The sequence below is a fragment of the Nothobranchius furzeri genome, chromosome 10, assembly GCF_043380555.1.
Source record: "Nothobranchius furzeri strain GRZ-AD chromosome 10, NfurGRZ-RIMD1, whole genome shotgun sequence".
In the NCBI taxonomy this organism is placed as follows: Eukaryota; Metazoa; Chordata; class Actinopteri; order Cyprinodontiformes; family Nothobranchiidae; genus Nothobranchius; species Nothobranchius furzeri.
Genome location: NC_091750.1, coordinates 46716393 through 46735352, shown reverse-complemented (window position 1 = coordinate 46735352; position 18960 = coordinate 46716393). Strand labels below are relative to the sequence as shown.

The following is an 18960-nucleotide window of genomic DNA, read 5'->3' as shown; positions in this document are numbered from 1 at the left end:
TTATTGAATCTTATTTTACTAATATTTAAAATGCCTTTTTTTCTATTTAAACTGTTTTGATTGTAGTTTTAGTTGTTTGGAGAACGTAAACAATTACTGATATTTGGGACATGAATTATGTAATACAATCTAGAGGCCCTTTTATGCAATGTCAGGAATGCAGAGCTGTCAAGTACACAGGTGGCAGGAACGGCCAATCACACATTAGCAAGTATCAGCAGAGCCAATAGATGAGCTTATGGATGGTTTTAATGGGAAAATGGCTACAACACAATTGGTTGTTTTCCATTTGGTCGTAGTGCTCAACTAGTGTCTATTTGATATCACATAATACTGTTTTGAGACGGTAAAAAGTGTAGGGGACTTAAAACTACGTCCATAGTTAGGGCCCAAAGGATTGGGGGGTTGGGTGAAATGGTCTGGCGGGCCGGATGTGGCCCGCGGGCTGCCAATTGAGGTTCACTGTTCTACACATTAGTTTCTACATAAACTTGTCCTATTTTTGTTTTACTTTTAGTTTATACGTATCTTCCTGATACAAAAGTTTTATTTAATTTTATTATACATTTGCTTCTCCATCACTGTTTGTATATTTATTCAAGATATGTTGGATTATTCAATTTTATTGTTGCTCTTACTTGTGTTGAATATTGAGGTCTTTGAGGCAGGTCAGGGTCTCAGCTCCCTGCAGCTTGTACTTGTATAACTGAGCATGTGACAACGCTATCTTTTTGTATCTTTTGATTTTACCAGTCGATCTACTTTCCAATCCTGTTCAGGAGCTTTGGTTAGTGACCGAGAAAATGAGATTGGACATACATGCAGCCAAAATTATCTTTCTCCGCAGGGTGACTGGTCTCTCCCTTAGAGATAGCGTGAGAGGCTCAGCCATTCGGAAGCGACTGAGAGCAGACCCGCTTCTCCTCCACATGGAGAGGAATCAGTTGAGGTGGCACAGGCATCTGGTCAGGATCCCTCCTGGTGAGGTGTTTTGGGCATGTCCAACAAGGACGAGACCTAAATGAAGACCCAGGACACCCTGGTGGCACTATATTTCTCTACAGGCCTAGGAATGTCTTCAGGATTCCCACAGAAGGGCTGCTCCAAGTGGCTGGGGTTGTGGGAAGTCTGGGCCAACTGCTGCCCCTGAATAACAGGAGGAAAAAGATGGATGGATGGTCTGTTTCTTCTTGCTCCTGAAAAGCACAAAAAAAGCCATAAAGTTCAATTTATTTATTGAATACGTTTTTCAAAACTTAATGTAATACTGTCAGTGAATTAAATTACTAGTACACAAAATGATTATGTCAAATTATTATTATTTATAAGATGGTTTATACTCCAAATGGATCAACATTATACAAAGAATAAAATTAAAAATTATAACTAACAAAGGACAAAATTCACGTGTTGACACTTTGATTTGAAGTTATGAATAGGTTGACAACATAAAGATGCTGTGACTGATATGTTTAAGGACTTCACTTTGAGTGGAGGATGGCTGAGATAATCTACAGATATCAAATTAAACTGAAAATTACTGTAAGGTTTTGTTTTATGTCCCAGGAAATAAAAATAAACATAACTGCTGTAACACCTTCTGGGGAGAGAGCCATAAAGTTCGTAATGTAGTGGATGTTTGTTTAAAAACATATTTCCCTCTACTAAACCATCTTGCACTTGCCACCTGGTTAACTGGCAGCCAGGACTCAGGAGTAAGAAGCTTGCAGAAGAGCTCAGTAGTCTGGGATCTCTCCACCCCAGTCACATTGAGCCTCAGCTCGGAGCCCGGATGCGCCGCCATGCCGACTCTATTAGCAATTATAATCATTTATTCGCCTTATTAACCTGTCTGATACAGACCTACTTGAGTTGACTAGAGAGACACTGAGGGACTAAGAAGTCCTGATCTTGTAAAGAGAAAGACCCCCTCGCGCAGCGCGTTGTGTTTGTGTTCAGAGATTTGTGCGCGAGCTATGCTAAGCTAGCGCTAGCTCGCGCGGCGCAGTGACAGTGAGGAGGCGGGGAGAGCCGAGCTGCGGGGCGAGACTGTTATTTTGATGGTGACTACACTGTTGACTGCACGCTGGTAGGTAGGCAGCCATCTGGGAGAAAGTATCACTTCCACATCCACGACTGGGGCTTTAACCAGGATTCAGACAACAACACACCGAGGTAGGCGCTTAGCTGATCATCTGACGCCGCTATTTGGCTGCAGAGTAGCCGAGTGTTTTATTCGACGTCTCGGTGCTCTGGCCCGCGGTAGAAGCTAAGAGCTAGTGTGCTAACACGATTGCTGTCCAACACGGACTCCCAAACTTTTACCCTTCAGGAGACACGCTGAGAGCGGCAGGGCTTCATCCTGAGAGGGGTGTAGTCCTCCAGAACAACTGCCTGTGGGGGACAGCACTTATTGCTTTAAAAATAAAACTGCTACTATAGGACTCTAGAAAGTTAAGAGCTAATTTTTTACACAATCTGGTCTAACTAGTAAATGTTTGACCACAAAGAAAACGCAGCTTTGTGCAGATGCCTGGAGATGTCTTTTATTAGTTGGAAGGTTTTGAGCCAGATTGCTGTAAATATATATTTATTAGCATTTTATGTGTAATGCAATTGAAAAAAATCAAGAAATAACTTAAAAAAAATTAAATCTCCTTTTAAATATATAAAGCACTTTACTGAATCAACAGTAATATTTTAGTGTTAGACATTATATTTCTTGGGGGAAAAAATATTTGTTCTTTGTTTTTTTTACCATATTTTAAATTAGGGATGCTCGATATTGGTTACTTTTTACCGATATCCGATATACCGATATTGTCTGAGTCTTAATTTCCAATACCGATATAAACAGATATTGATATATGCTGTGGCTCTCATCTCGATTAAAGAAAAACTAAAACATTTTAGGTTACTAACATCACATTTCTCCTACCAGGCATGCTTACATTTGAAACATTTTCTGTGCAAAATGAAAACTATATCAGTAATATGAAAAGTGCCTTGTTTATTTTGTAGCTGCAGCTAAATCTCATTCTCCCTGAGCGTGACGCTAAGATGTTTAATTAGAAGTGTTTATTAAGATGTGGTTATTAATTAATAATTTTTTTTTTTCTTATTTTACATATTGCAGCTGTGGTGATGAAAGGTAAATAAAGACCTTCAGATAAGAAAGGCAACCCTTGGGTGAAGATTCTTGTTTTAGTCATTTGTTCGCTGTCTAGCTACACGCACCTGCACGCTGAGGACAGCCTACATTCACCACACTTGGTAAATTTCTACTTCACAAGTTGTGCCAAAAAAGCTAAATTTTCTCTAAAACTTTCTCAGATCTGTCATATTTTGGCATTTTGACTTGCGAGGGAAAAGTAGCTGTAGAGTTTGATGTAGAATATGTTATGTAAAAGTTGTCAGACTGAAAAACGAAAACAGCATTTTCCGATATTATATATTAATGCAGATATTAATGGTAGACCGATAATATTGAACATCACTATTTTAAAGTTCTACATAAACACAACATATTCAAATATGTTAATTTTGTTGATTATTTGGTCTTTTTAAAATATCTCCTTATTGCATGATATATATTCTTAGATATAGACATATGAAGTTTTGTTCATTTAAAATAATTGTTTCATTATTTCTTTTAGTAGTGTTTGCTGGTTTGATTTTCAGTTTAAACATTTTCACAATTTTATTCATTCTGTTGTTTGGGGGTTTATGTTTAAGCACTTCAGTCATCTGGTTGTTGTAAATGTTCTCTGTGAAGCTTATTTGATATGTTTTTGTATAATCTGAAGTTATTCCTAATTCTAAATCATTTACTGGTCTGTGCAGCTGGGATGGACTTGATTTAATCAAAGTTTGTTTACCCTTTTAAAAAAACAAAGATCAGATGGTTGTTTTGTGCGTTTTTGTTACAGCATGTTTGTGCTTTTGCTTTCAGACCCAGGAAACTCTTCAATGTAAAGCAAATGTCTGTTGATGAGAAGATTGAAAAAGCTGGCAGTCCACAGGCCAGCTCAGCTTCACCTCTGCAGCTCTCGGAGTGTTCTGGAGGTTACAGTAGCGTGTCCGTGACCATGGAGGAAGCTGCAGCCACCCCTGACTGTACAGCTGCTTGTCCTGTCCCAGGCACCGCTGCCTCACCAAAACACACCAGCACGGACAGCGCTGGACAGAAAACCAAAGGGAACGACAACGGCATCAATCGCAGGAACAGCTTCCAACATGTTAAACAGCAGCAGCAGCAGCAAACTAAGCTAACAAAGCGACGCTACACGGCAAGCTCTGGTTTCAAACATCCATCATCTGGGAAGAGAAGACGAAGGGCCGTCTCAGAAAGTGACTCAGTCCTGCCGACAAAATTCCTCCTGGGAGGCAACATTTTTGACCCACTAAATCTCAACAGCCTGATGGATGAGGAGGTCAACAGGGCACTTAATGCAGAGACGCCAAAATCCTCCCCGCTGCCTGCGAAGAGTCGAGACCCGGTTGAGATTCTTATCCCCAGGGACATCACTGATCCGCTGAACCTGAACAGCGGTATAGCGGACAGCATCTTGTTGGCGTCTCCCTTTAAAGGCAGTGGAAGGAAAAGGCACCGGAACAGACATCACGGAGGAGGGGCTGGGAGTGGGATTTCAAACAATCAAACGAACGCCTCAGAGTCAGAAAAGGGTGAGGTCAAAAGCAGCACCTCTGCACAGCTTCCAGGCATGCCCGATTCATGTTCTGCACAAGATGCCTCCAAAGAGCCCAACAGTTTCTCGAGTGTCCCCGGAGATTCCCGTGAACCCACGGCTGACAACACTGCCAGCTCTGTGGAGGAGGCGGCTTCTGTGGCTGTGGAAAATCCTGCTCTTCTGTCGGTGGGATCAAATCAGCCTGCAAGCAGACGCAAACGGAGGCGCAACTCAGGAAAAATGGAGCACCCTGTCACCCACTCTACCCCCGTTAGCAAATCAGGATCTGGAGACGGGAGTTGTGGCACAGGTGGGCAGAAAAGCACCTTCCACACGCCAAGAAGTGGTCCCAAAGTTGTCCTGGGACCTCGCCAGCACCAGTATCACCACAGTCACACAAAGGAACACCAGAAGAAGTTCCAGTTTGGGAACTACAACAAGTATTATGGGTATCGCAACCCAGGAAATGGCGAAGACCAGCGGATATTTGTGCTTCGCCAAGAGTGGTTTGAAGGTAAAGATGTGCTGGACTTGGGGTGCAACTCGGGCCACCTGACCCTCTATATTGCTAAAATGTTCCGGCCTGCACGCATTTTGGGTCTGGATATTGACAGCGGTCTGATACGTGTCGCTCGTAAGAACATTAGACATTATCTGTCTGAGCTGCAGACCCAAGAGGCCAGGCATGCAGTGCAGGAGAAAAAGACTACTACCCAGGAGAAGAATGAGAATGAGTGCCTGGCAGGCACAGAGAAGGAGCATGGTGAAAATAGGAAAGCAGCAGCAGGACAAGGTGGCCCAGCAGGGAACTCTTGTCTACCAGTTGAGACGGGGACCCAGGAGCAGGACAGTAAAACGGATGAAATGGAGCAAAAAGAGTGTGATGCTCTGCCTGCTAATACCCCTGTGAGCTGCTCTTTCCCAGTGTCTCTGCGGATCTCCAGGGGTCCCATCGCTGCACCCCCAATAACAGAAACGTGCACCGCTCAGCCTGGGGAGTTCCCATCTAATGTGTCCTTCATCACGGTAAGCTAGCTCCTCACCTGTGATTACCTGGCTGTGTGAAAGAGCTCCAAAACATTCTGATGATCCACCTCAAATGAGATTTTGGTTTAATTAGGCCATCCACATCCTCTTCCTTGGTCCTGATGATGATTATGATGATGATGATGATGATCTTGTCATAGCGCACAGTGATACACAGGCTGTCAAATAGGAAGTGAAGGCTATAAAATCAGCTAGGATGTAAATACCAGCTACCAACTAAATCGGTGCAGAGCAAAAACATTTACCTCTAATAAAAACATGAATCATTGTTTCCTGAGTTAACTCAAAACCAGAAGAGCATCAGTTTAAATGAAAAGCACAAACACTGAGCCCTCACTGAGACGATCTAGTTATTTTACACTTCTTTTATTTTTTTTATTCTCTCAGCAGAGGTTCTCGCACTTGATACTCAAAGGTCCAAATCTGATTTCTAAATAAGATCAAAGGTCATGAGTGATAAGTGATAAATGCTGTTTTTATTGAATTAGTTTCAACTTCTAACCAAAATATACCAAACTGTTTCCTTACATTTGTTTGCTTGTTCGCCCCAGCTGTTCTTTCTGACAGTGAAATACGATGTGCACTCTAATAGGCAGCCTAAGTTATGCCCATCTACTTCTGGACCATGGGTCCCTGGAAGAATGAAAAAATGAATGCAAGTCAATGGGGTTAAAACACTATTTTCTAATCTCGTTTGTTTTGTGCCATGGATTTCACATATGATGTCCGGGAATTTAAAATCTGCATTCTAATGCAAAGAATGTGCTCATTTTCCAGGGTATCTGCGGAGTCTTGAAAAGTATTAAAAGTTGATAAATTAATTTTGGAAAAATTAAGACCCTTAAAAAGTATTTAAAAGTCTTATCACGGCTTTGTAAAGTCTTAAATTTAGAGATTTTTTTATAGCCAACAGTTTATTTTTAGTTTTTTTTTTTTTAACGAACCAAGGGAGCATAAAAAGATAAAAAAAATATATACTACGCTGTTTTGGGTGCGTTAGTAATTTTTCTCTCAGAGCACCAGGGCGGACGGGGTGGAAGCTCAAAAGTGCAAAGAACGCTCTGGTGTTCCCGGTGCATATTACGAAAGCACCTAAATGTTAAGATGGAAGAGAATGTTGGTGAACGCACAACGAGATGGGAAAGTGCAGGTTTGCAGCGTCCTGGCTGGATATGCCAAATTTCAAAGAATGGCTGCAGCCAGTCGAGGGGAACGTGAGGGAGGCATACTGTTTGCTATGCAAGAAGAAAATAAGTATTGCGTCAATGGGCATAAACTCTTTATTTCAAACTGGGGCAAAAGGTTTTTTAGGTTTTGTGTGAAAATACATCCAGGAATACAAATGCGCATTACCGAATTGATGTAATTGAACCAGACTTGGAGAAAAGCAGAGGGGAAAATAGCTGTAAGTTCAGCGAACTTTGAATCCTTCCTTCAGGAGGAAAGAACCACCATAAATCTGACCACGAGGTAAGGAGCAGCTACGCTAGGGGGGGAGGAGATTCTGTGGTGACGTCTGGTTTGTAGTCATGCTAATTACGAACTTTTACAAGTTGATGAATCTTAAAGTACGTGACTGGCGTGGTCGAAACATCCATCATTACTTTTCATTTAAATGGAAGTACAACATATGTGTGATTCAGGGCGTAAGGCAAAGCGGTTTGGAAAATAGCTCCGTTAGTCGCCTTGGCTTGCATTCATTTTTTTGTTCTTCTGGGGACCCGTGAGCCAACCAGAAATGGAGGAGACTTAGGCTCGCTATTGTGTTTGAAATTCAATCTTACATTTTGATTTGCTCGTCTTGCCTGAGCAAATAGTGATTCCATACTAGAATAAGATTAAAGGTTAAGTTCGCTGAGAAACATAACGTTGGCTCTTTTTGAAATATGATCAGTCACTCGAGTGTCTTCTACCCCTATTTCCTGCATTAGCTGCTGATAGAAAATAGATGGAGAAATGCTCGGATTAGAAAAGGCCCAGAGATCTACGTCCTGCTGAACATTTACCTTCATAGACTCGCCCTTCTTGACCCACGACGGGAAAGGCTGTTGTTGATTTAGCGTCCAGGAGAGAGCAGAGCGCATCTCGGCTAGTAGGAGCTAAGTGTTAGCATTAGGAACTTCACAACACAGCAGAACTCCTTCAGGCTCGTGTTATTTGTGGAGACAAATCATCAACGTTGCAAATCAGACGGAGGCAGTTGAAGAGTCACGTTGCGGTTAGCCAATCAGAGGAGAGGTCATTATACTGGAAACCACAGCCAATGTTTAGGGAAAAAAAACGTGTAGGCCATCATCTGAAATGATAAATGACCCATACTTGTGTAGCGCATTTCAAAGTCAGAGGACTCTAAAGCGCTTTACATTACAATGTATCATTCGCACCCTGTTGATGATGAGCTACGATGTAGCCACAACTGCCCTGGGGCACACTGACAGAGGCGAGGCTGCCTTCACCCACCACTAGCAGACAGGTTGGGTGGTGTGTCTTGCCCAAAGGACACAGCATCAGAATTCTCAACTGAGAACCGGGATCGGTTCTACAACCCTCTGATTGCTGGACAACCTGCTCTACTTCCTGAGCTACCGCTGCCCCAGACAGATCATTGGAGGTAAAAGTGCTGGGTGGGAGGGGTCTTCTTGCTCATTGGTTGGCATAGGGAAGTGAGAGCTGGATGAGTCGTAGCCATTTTCACCACTCTTTGTAGAGTTTCCCTTTCACTTCCTGTGTGAAGCTTCACCAGGTGCTCGTGATCAGAGGATAGTGAAGAAAGGGAGAATTGTCTCTGCCTTAAGTCTCCAGAGGAAGTGAACCATCTGCTCAGACTCCAGGGAAGATCCTCAGTGATCAGTCTGATCTCTAAAATGAGTTTTATTTTAGTTTTGTTGACTATAAAAAGCAGATTTTCCTTACATGACCTTTAGGCATTGTCTGTTGGATCACCTTTTGTTCAGCGTTTCAACACAGCTCAGCCATTCTGGCCAAGATGTTGTAGAGTTTCTGTGGGCTTTTGTTTGTTGCTTCTGTCATAGGTGCTACTCTATAATGTCTTCAGAGCAGGGGTGTTGTGGTTAAAAGGTTTTATGTTGAAGGAACATGAATTCAGAGAAAGTGCTTCCAAATGAAATCAATAGCTGCCTGTTACACCTCTGTGAGTGGTTAGAATAATGGCAGCACCACTAGAGCATGTTCTGTAAAGCTCTGTCAGTCTGCCCCACACAAGCTCGGTTTCAGAAGAAACAACTGAATGTTGAGTGTTTGTCAAACAAAGGCAGAGTCCATGTGTTCTATAAATATTTAAAGGTTTTTAGGCTCTTATAGTCAACAGCGCTGCAGGAAGCTGCTATTAGAGCAAAGCTTCCAATGGAAACCTTTATAATATGCCTATACGATAGTGTTGTTTTAAGATGGTAAAAACCCATTATTTGCACATTCATGGTAATTTAAAAACAATCTAAGTTTCCTGCTTCTCCCCCTTTTCGTAAACAGCCCTACTGCAGCCAGGTGTAGCTAGTGCTAACAAAGAGCTAACACATGTCAACTGACACTGAACCCTAAGTTCATTCTGTATTAGCTGTTAGCTTCACGTCCGAAGACACTACTCTCTTATTTTTACTTCCAGGCTTTTCCACGATGCCAACAAAATAGCAAAATTCTTCTTTTTTGGACATCATTCATTCTGTGTTGATTTTCTAATTCTATTGTTTTCGGTTTTTTTCTACACTCATCTAAAGAATTATTAGGAACACCTGTTCAATTTCTCCTTAATGCAATTATCTAATCAACCAATCACATGGCAGTTGATTCAATGCATTTAGGGGTGTGGTTCTGGTCCAGACAATCTCCTGAACTCCAAAGTGAATGTCAGAACGGGAAAGAAAGGCGATTTAAGCAGTTTTGAGCGTGGCATGGTTGTTGGTGCCAGACGGGCCAGTCTGAGTATTTCACAATCTGCTCAGTTACTGGGATTTTCACCCACAACCATTTCTAGGGTTTACAAAGAATGGTGTGAAAAGGGAAAAACACCCAGTATGCGGCAGTCCTGTGGGTGAAATGCCTTGTTGATGCTAGAGGTCAGAGGAGAATGGGCCGACTGATTCAAGCTGGTAGAAGAGCAACTTTGACTGAAATAACCACTCGTTACAACCGAGGAATGCAGCAAAGCATTTGTGACGCCACAACACGCACAACATTGAGGCGGATGGGCTACAACAGCAGAAGACCCCACCGGGTACCACTCATCTCCACTACAAATAGGAAAAATAGGCTACAATTTGCACCAGCTCACCAAAACTGGACAGTTGAAGACTGGAAAAATTGTCTGGTCTGATGAGTCTCGATTTCTGTTCAGACATTCAAATGGTAGAGTCAGAATTTGGCGTAAACAGAATGAAAACATGGATCCATCATGCCTTGTTACCACTGTGCTGGCTGGTGGTGGTGGTGTAATGGTGTGGGGGATGTTTTCTCGGCACACTTTAGGCCCCTTAGTGCCAGCTCGGCATGGTTTAAATGACACGAGCTACCTGAGCATTGTTTCTGACCATATCCATCCCTTCATGACCACCATGTACCCATCCTCTGATGGCTACTTCCAGCAGGATAATGCGCCATGTCATAAAGCTTCAATCATTTCAAACTGGTTTCTTGAATGAGTTGACTGTACTACAACGGCCCCCACAGTCACCAGATCTCAACCCGATAGAGCATCTTTGGGATGTGGTGGAACGGGAGCTTCGTGCCCTGGATGTGCATCCCACAAATCTCCATCAACTGCAAGGTGCTATTCCTGTACACGGTGGCTCTGAATGTTTCCACTCCAGACTCAGTCCACTGCTTTCGCAGGTCCCCCAAGGTCTGGAATCAGTCCTTCTCCACAATCTTCCTCAGGGTCCGGTCACCTCTTCTCGTTGTGCAGCGTTTTCTTTTCTGCCACACTTTTTCCTTCCCACAGACTTCCCACTGAGGTGCCTTGATACAGCTCTCTGGGAACAGCCTATTCGTTCAGAAATTTCTTTCTGTGTCTTACCCTCTTGCTTGAGGGTGTCAATGATGGCCTTCTGGACAGCAGTCAGGTCGGCAGTCTTACCCATGATTGAGGTTTTGAGTAATGAACCAGGCTGAGAGTTTTTAAAAGCCTCAGGAATCTCTTGCAGGTGTTTAAGAGTTAATTAGTTTATTCAGATGATTAGGTTAATAGCTCGTTTAGAGAACCTTTGCATGATATGCTAATTTTTTGAAATAGGAATTTTGGGTTTTCATGAGCTGTATGCTGAAATCATCAATATTAGAAACAAAAGGCTTGAAATCCTTCAGTTGTGTGTAATGAATCTAATATATTTGAAAGTCTAATGTTTATCAGTACATTACAGAAAATAATGAACTTTATCACAGTATGCTAATTTTTTTAGAAGGACCTGTATACAGAGTAGCAAAGCTTGTTTTTACCTTTTTGCTAACAGTTTTGACTCCTGCTGTTGCCTTTGTCAGAGCGTCACCAGTTTGTGATGTCACTTCCGTCACTGTTTATCTTTTTCTTATGATTTTTATTGATGGTCGGCAAACAGAAAAAAACTGATAGCCTTTATATTAACTATCGGCTAAAGCAGGTAGTGAGCTCCCCCTAGTGTTCCTGCTTGAACCACAAAACTGTTAAGTGCAGTTTCTGGTCAGCAGAGGACAGCAGAGTGCTGTCCAATGTAGAGTTGCTCATGTATATGGCTAGCCTAGTGAACTAGACCAAATTCTTGCTTTGCAAAGAATGGTCTAGGCATGCTCCATTGGAACCTCAGCAGCTCCTACCAGGACTCTGGCTGGCCAATCACAGCTCTCTAGAGGGGTTTCAAACACATAAAGAGCTGTGATTGGTCCATAATGGTGGGCCAATCATAGTGCTCTATCTGCTTAGTGAACAAATCACAGAGCTTTATCCGCTTTGTGGGCCAATCAGGGCACTCTATATGCCTGGTGGGTGGGATGATGCAACAGAGTGAAACAGGAGTATGTCACATTCATTGTCCAGTGGAATGCAGAGATCATTTAAAAGACAACGGTAGAACCCGCCCCACAACCGAGAGCTGTCAATGGAGCATGTATATGGCTCAAGAACCACTGAAACCAGTTTGAAAGCAGCAGTTTAAAGCGTTAAAACTCTATTATGTTGCTTTAAATATATTTTTATTTTCTGATAATCAAATTTCTTCAACATTATTATTTTCTCTGCTTTTACTCAAACATCCATTTTGTAATCATGCAACATCTCTAATCTTAAGAATTTTTTGTTTCTCTGCAACCAAGTCTAGAGGGTTTACGTTAGGGGTGTCCCGATACAACTTTTTTACTCCCGATACGATACCAATATTGCAGCCTTCAGTATTGTCCGATACCGATATCAATCTGATGTGATATCAGCACAAATCATACATACTTGTACCTATTTCATAGTCTAGAATGTATGAAAGGCTTGATCAAGTGATATTACTCAATTGGAGAACAAGAGCCAATAACAGGGTATCTATCTGCGGGTCCTTAAAAAGTCTTAAAAAGTCTTAAATTAGCTTTTCCAAATTTAAGGTCTTAAAAATCCATAAAAATCACTAATAATCCTTAAATAGAGTTTTTAAAGGTCTTAAATTACCAAAGACCCAATAAACAAGATTGTTTTATTTCTATAAAATTTTCGTGAATTTGTTGTTAGTGTTCAGCATTTTTTGTGTACAATGTTGGTGTAAGCGGAACCGTACACATTCGGTTGGTTGTGAAAGGGGGCTATTTTTAGATGAGCACATTAGCTGGTTAAGCTAGTGGGAGCTTGCGCCATGGAGAAGTGCAAGTTTAATGGTAACTGGATGGCTAATCCTACATTCGCGACGTGGTTAGCACCGGTTCCAGGCAATAGCTGGAAATTATAGCTTAAATTTAAAAATTGCTTAAATTTGGTCAAAGTGGCCTTAAAAAAGGTCTTAAAAAGTCTTAAATTTGGCTCCCTTAAACCTGCAGATACCCTGCAATAAATGCAAGCATGAAAAAAATAACAATTTTTTTTAACCATTGGTTGCAAAAATGTGAACCTTAACGGACCGCTTATATCTGAGATTATTATGCAGTCCGATATAATCCGATAGTGTTTTTGGGCCAATATCGAATTACTTCCGATATCGATATCTGAATGGGAAATTACGTTGTAGGTTTCGGTCGAGTTAAAGCCGTTTTTGCTTGCAAATTTGTTCAGATTTATTTTTTGTAGATCTAAAAAGATTTGGTATGTTTATTTGATTCTTACACCATATTTGAGTTAAATGGTTCGTCTGTACAGCAAAGACTTGTGGGTTTTTCTCCTTGAGCTTGGTTGCAGAACCTGGACGTCACCCTGTACCACAGAACGTGTTTAGTTTGGAATGATGGGGTCTTTTACTTACTCATCTTACATCTTGTTCTGCAGTGCTGTAAACACCAAACTTTTGGCTTTATTCTATTGCAGCCATGCAGAAATGGTGATCTAATCAGGTCTGTTTTTCAATTTTTTCAGGCCAACTATGTCTTGCAGAACGATAATCTTCTTTTGACCCAGTGCCCAGAATATGATGTGATCCTGTGCCTCAGTGTTACCAAGTGGGTCCACCTAAACTGGGGGGACAGTGGCCTAAAGCGCTTCTTCAGGAGAGCCTACAAACATCTCCGTCCAGGAGGCATGTTCATCCTGGAGCCGCAGCCCTGGGAGTCCTACGTGAGAAGGAAGAAGCTGTCGGTAAGAGTGATAGACAGCAGTGATGAAGACGGTCTGGTTGTTTGGTTAAAGGGTGTCCCTTTATTTTTCACCCAACAGGAAAACATCAGCAGGAATTTCCACAGCATCCGGCTCAAACCTGACCAGTTTTCATCATATCTCACTAGTGAAGTTGGCTTCACCAGTTTTGAGCACCTCGGTTCTCCAAAGTGTTCAGTTAAAGGTAACCATCAGAACACGTAGGGCCGGGCTGTCCAAGCAAAACGAGTGCCACGGGTTAGGGTTGAGGTAACCCTAACTCTAACCCTGACTCAGGAGCTAAAACAGACTCGTGGCTTTTCCTACTCTTCATCATTCGCAGCACAGATACTTAGTATTTGTCTGACGTTAAAGGTAAAGCTGAGGGTCTTTTTCTTCCGGGTGGATCATCTTCACCAAGCTCTACCAGAACAGGGGCTTTCTTTTCGATTTTCAAGAAACTCCTGAAGACCCTGCTCTTCAGAGAGCATCTTCTAAACTAGCACCCTCCCTGCACCCGTCCCCCCTCTCTACTGTCCTCTCCTTGTTCCTTACTCTCCATGATTCATCATGCTGCCTCACTGCCACCTACGACTGACTGGGAATTGGTTGTTGTTATTGTTGTTGTTAGCCTCAAGGGCAACATGCCGATTATCACTTGTAAGTCGCTTTGGACAAAAGCGTCTGCTAAATACATAAACATAAACATCTGAGCCATTGGTCCACATAACTGTAAATCATTCTGGTGAACCATTCACTCAAGGCCGGTGTAGAACGTGCTCATTGCTCGGTAGTTTTCACTTCCCGTGCATGTACAAAGCGAAGGTTGGGCTCCCCACAGATGCCTCTGTCGCTGTTTTTCTGCTTGACAGGTAAGCTAAAGTTTGGCATGCTATTTGGAGAAATGAATTTCGCATTACTGGTTCAAGAAGTCCTGCAAGATCAGCAGCTACTTGTAAACGGAGCCTGCACGAGGATACCTGGGTGTTCTCATGCACATTTTTTTCTAAACGTAGAGGGCGGTTCTTTCCTGAAATTCAGAAACATCCTCCGTCATACCTTTAACTAGCCAAAATGCGTGCCCTACATCTTTTCTACCTGCAGTAAGAGTAAGCTACACAAACATTAGCCTTTAGCTGCATGTCTGGCTGCCGTGTGGCTCTACTCTATTTTTATGTAAATGGACAAAAAAACAAACGTAAGCCCCACCCCTGCTGAAGACCCAGCCCACGTGCATCGAGTGCAGGGCCGTATGGTTTCCATGATGTGGAAACCTCCGACCAATTAGCAGACAACTGCAGAATGTGTTCATATCCTATTTGACATACAAACCCTGAGCTTTTTACAATAATCTTTGTTTTGTTTCACAAATGTTACTGATGATAAAGAGTAAGAGGCTGGCAGCAGTCTGTGAGGTGACAGAGGTGAGCTGAGGCCAGAAGCAGTGACTCTCTTTATCAGGATGAATATAAAAAGTAATGTTTGTTGTTTTCTATAGTTAAATCCAATCTTTTCCACTTGGTTCCGATTTGTTGAAAATCACGTGATCGGATCGGAGCGTCCTGTTTTTACCTGTCATTAAAGCTGAATCTGAGTCCGTTTCTGAGTTTAACTGTTAAATCTTAACTTTGTGCACTGCTCAGTGTTAAAGCTAGACACCTAAATAAAGTAAATGTAGAGTATTTATTATGCAGATGTTATTAGTGAACAGAAAAATAGACATCTGCAGCAACACCAGGCTGCCTGACTTTTAAATCAGCTTAATGAAAATAAAATATCGTTGGATGCCGATGTATAAAAAGCTGTAAATATAGGCGAATCGGAGCCTTTTAGTCATCTCAGAGGCACAAGCGAAGCATAGCTGCTTATTCACGCTATTTTCAGTTTTCTCCCAGAAATCCATTTCCTGTTTGTCTTTTTCCCACTCTGCAGGTTTTCAGAGGCCAATCTATGTTTTTCACAAATGACCGCGTCAGCCTTGAACACAGAAGAATGCGAGAAGCTCCAACCACCAACATTCATCCAGACCAGTCGGCTGCACTGGACCGGTCATCGATGACCATTAACTTTTTGATGCCGAAGGACAAGAAGAACCGGGACCAAAGATTAAAATCAGTTTGGACTATAAAAATTCTGGATGTGACTCTGGGACGTATGACTGGAGACAAAAACCATAAATCAGAGTTTATGCAGATTGTAGCTGATGCTCTCGTCAGATTGTCATGGTAGTGATCCCAGACTGCTGCATGGAATTGTTTTGGGCGTATGTCATTACATTCACAGCACTGGTGTCAGCCACATGGCCTAACTCCCTGAGTTGACACTGCTGGTGAACGTTCATAACATCAGCTGGTAGCTGGTGCACCACTCAATTATACAATTATTAAAAGGATCATATCTGAAAATCCACGCTCAAACGAAGCCACTGGCTAAGCCGTCCTAAAACGTTGTTTCAACATGGAGTCAGTATTCTAGTCTAGGTGGCTACATCTGACAGGCTGAGCAGTTTTAAAGCTACGACGTTTAACAAAAAATTGGTTTTCTTTTAAATTTTTCAGATCCTGAACTGATTTGTCACCAGATCAAATGATAAATATGCCGTCTGACACACTGCCAAAATGTTTCAGAGCTATCAGAAGAGATGCGGCGACACGGTCTGGGTCTTTGACCCGGTGGGGACTGGAATCAGCTTGTCCGCTTTTCTTTATTTTGTGATTTTATGGTTACTTTGTGCACTGAGCACCTCTCAACTCCAGATGTTCATTTTTGGTGATGCGGGGCGGAAAATCTTTAATTTTGTAGCGGGTCTTTCATGAGTTGTTGGCTGGCGTGGACGATGTGTTTCTCTCTCGCTTCTGCATAAATATGGATCTTATTTTGTTGCTGTTGATTAATTTGTATTTACTTGATGTCTTCGGTTTCATTTGTTTTACTTGTTTTCAAATGTTTGATGCCAATCTGAGAAAAGATTTCCAGTTTTTCTGTCTTTTAAACAGATAATTCTGCTTTGTATTTACAAATGAATGTGTACATTCTTCTGTTTTCTCTGTGTTCTGTCCTGGTTAGCACATTGAATGTTAGATTAGTGCTTAATTTTGTTTTTTTGTTTTGTTTTTTTGATAAATTGTTTAAAATGAGCGTTTGTGTCAGCGCGCTCTCATCTCCCTTAATTTGGACTTTTCTCAACAGCTGTGATTGTTTTAACTACAGCACAAGAATGAACCAGGTGGCGTCGCTGGGCAGCCACTTTAATGCTCCAACACACCGATCATCCATCTTCAGATCCTGGATCTGATAAATGTTTCAAAATTAGGAGATGATTAAAACATTTGAATCTGGGTTTTTTTAGTTTCTGAAACTGTTTAATTTGTTTTCAGCCATCTAGAAATTTCCTTCCGATAAGAAGAAATAAACAGAAACAATGAAAGCACACAATCAGACGGTGGTGCACAATTGATGTGCTTTGCAGTCGTGACTGGTGCATTGTGAGGTTGTCTGCCTGTTGCCGGTCTCGCTGTCCAGACAACGGTGAAATGACACAAACACAGACAAGAGGCATAACACTTCATTCACAAAAGCTGTGCTCCATCACAGCCATGTGGGTCAGTCACTTGACCCTCATTGTCTGGTGTTGCTAAAGCACGCCCGACTGAACTGGGACCGCTTTTCACTCTGCTGTTTCACCCCAAATTGTTTTATTTGAGTTGTTTTAACCCAACAGCCACATGTGAGCTACGATTTGTGCTCATTTTAGTCGTTCACAAGATAAAACTGAATGAAAAACCAAAATATATATTTAGTTTAATGCGTTTATTGGATGCAAAGCCATAGTTTCACTCCAGAGAGAACAGCTGCTACTCTAATGGGTGAAAATAAACTTTTTAACTATACTGTATGAACTCCACTTCAAAAGCTCTGTCTGATGTGGTTTATCCACACAAAACTAGGATCCAGCTCTGGAGATGTCATCACTCAGGTTCTGACGTGTTTCATGAAACAAGCCGAGTGCTAAGAACGCACGGCACAGCACCTGGAAAAGAGCAGAGTCCAGCATCAGTTCATCTGATGAATCATCCTCTTTTTGGTCTTCATTCTTGAAAATCTGAGTTCATTCTACAAGTGATTTTTTATTTTTTTAATGAATGACAGATTTTTGTCTTTTGAGGGGGTTCTTTAGAGATCCTTTTGGGTTGGGTCTACCTGTATCTCCGAGGGCAACCGTGATGACCAACGATGTACTCTTGAGCATAGCAGAACCGTCTGCAGAGTCCTCTATACCCACAGGTCCAGTACTGCACTGCTGGATCCTTATCTGTAGGTTAGATTTGAAAAGAAAATCCATTTTCCAATGACTGATAAATAAGAACTGGGGGTTAATTAAAAGTTCTACTGAAAAAATTGAAAAGGTGACGAACGTTTGGTCACATTATTACAGAATGTACATTGTCATCCTTAAAAAGGTCAAATATAACCTCCATGTCATCTGAAAATGTTATGGTATTAAAGACAGATGCATCCATCACTTACCCTCCCCGGATGCGAGCATCAGGAGAAGCACAAGGAGGACCAAGCTCAGTCTCTTCATGTTTGGGTACCAATTAGCTATCAGACACTGCTGCTGACGCACGGATGCTGCATTTATACAGCATTTCAAACACGGGAGGGGGGGAGCTGACCAGGCTCTGTTCAAATCAGAAAAAGTGGGTGTCTGAGGGGTGGAGGTCAGGACTTCATCAGTCACAATGTTTAGGAAAGTTATTGGCAGTTTGCTCCTTAACAACAGAGTAAATGACAAAAGACGTCTAGTACTTACATCCACCTCTACAGCTGGACAGGGGAGCAAAAGCAGACCTCAGTGGACTCGGTCGAAGAAAAAGTCCTGTAAAAGTCACAATCCCAGAGGAAGTAGGGTTTGTTTACTAGAATGGTTGCTGTGTTTTCAGGCCGGCCTTCTGCTCATCCACATCAGAACATGGCAGTAGTGCTGGTGTTATTGCTGATGCTGAGAAACTACACACTGTACAAAACACACAGCCCCAGTGACGCAGGGAAGGATTGTTAACAAAACAATAAAAAGGTATGAACACACAAATACACATGCACTTGTATGCCCCCTGGTGCTTACATAAAGATATTGCTTTCTGTGAGTAAATCTGGGCTGGAAATCGGTGGGAAAGCAACCAAAACGCAAAGAAAACCTGGGAAAGTGTTGCTCAAGACCAGGGGCGTAGGAACGAGTTTAATACTGGGGGGGACACATTTTGGAAATCTAACAAATCTGATATAGGTCAATATATAGGTCAACCTCACTGAAAAAAATGTATTTAATGATTATTTCTGATTCTAATGGGTCACTGTATGAGCAGATGAGCGAGGAGACCCATCCAACATGGCGGCAACGCTGTTACTCTCTCCAGCACCCAACGGGGCATCGACGTATTCATGTCTATGATTTGCGCAGCACACTCATATAGACCA

General features: G+C 42.1%; 2 protein-coding genes across 4 annotated transcripts; one reads left to right on the top strand and one right to left on the bottom strand.

The window, feature by feature from the left end:
• Window positions 1-1593: 1593 nt before the first annotated feature.
• Window positions 1594-16920, top strand: mepcea (methylphosphate capping enzyme a). 3 transcript variants are annotated; one of them, XM_070555691.1, is made up of 6 exons: window positions 1594-2175; window positions 3137-3151; window positions 3953-5717; window positions 13267-13485; window positions 13564-13687; window positions 15415-16920. In XM_070555691.1, the coding sequence occupies exons 3-6, from the start codon at window positions 3981-3983 to the stop codon at window positions 15447-15449; spliced, it is 2115 nt and encodes a 704-aa protein (XP_070411792.1). In that variant the 5' UTR covers window positions 1594-2175; window positions 3137-3151; window positions 3953-3980; the 3' UTR covers window positions 15450-16920. The 3 variants fall into 3 exon arrangements, with proteins under 3 accessions (XP_070411792.1, XP_015816310.3, XP_015816312.3); XM_015960824.3 differs by having other exon boundaries at window positions 3137-3273; XM_015960826.3 differs by lacking the exon at window positions 3137-3151.
• A 357-nt stretch (window positions 16921-17277) lies between these two features.
• On the bottom strand, window positions 17278-18890 carry defbl2 (defensin, beta-like 2). The gene is made up of 4 exons (XM_054730542.2): window positions 18296-18890; window positions 18010-18164; window positions 17683-17794; window positions 17278-17512 (listed from the first exon to the last, which is right to left on the bottom strand). The coding sequence occupies exons 2-4, from the start codon at window positions 18065-18067 to the stop codon at window positions 17491-17493; spliced, it is 192 nt and encodes a 63-aa protein (XP_054586517.1). The 5' UTR covers window positions 18068-18164; window positions 18296-18890; the 3' UTR covers window positions 17278-17490.
• Between the last annotated feature and the right edge of the window lie 70 nt (window positions 18891-18960).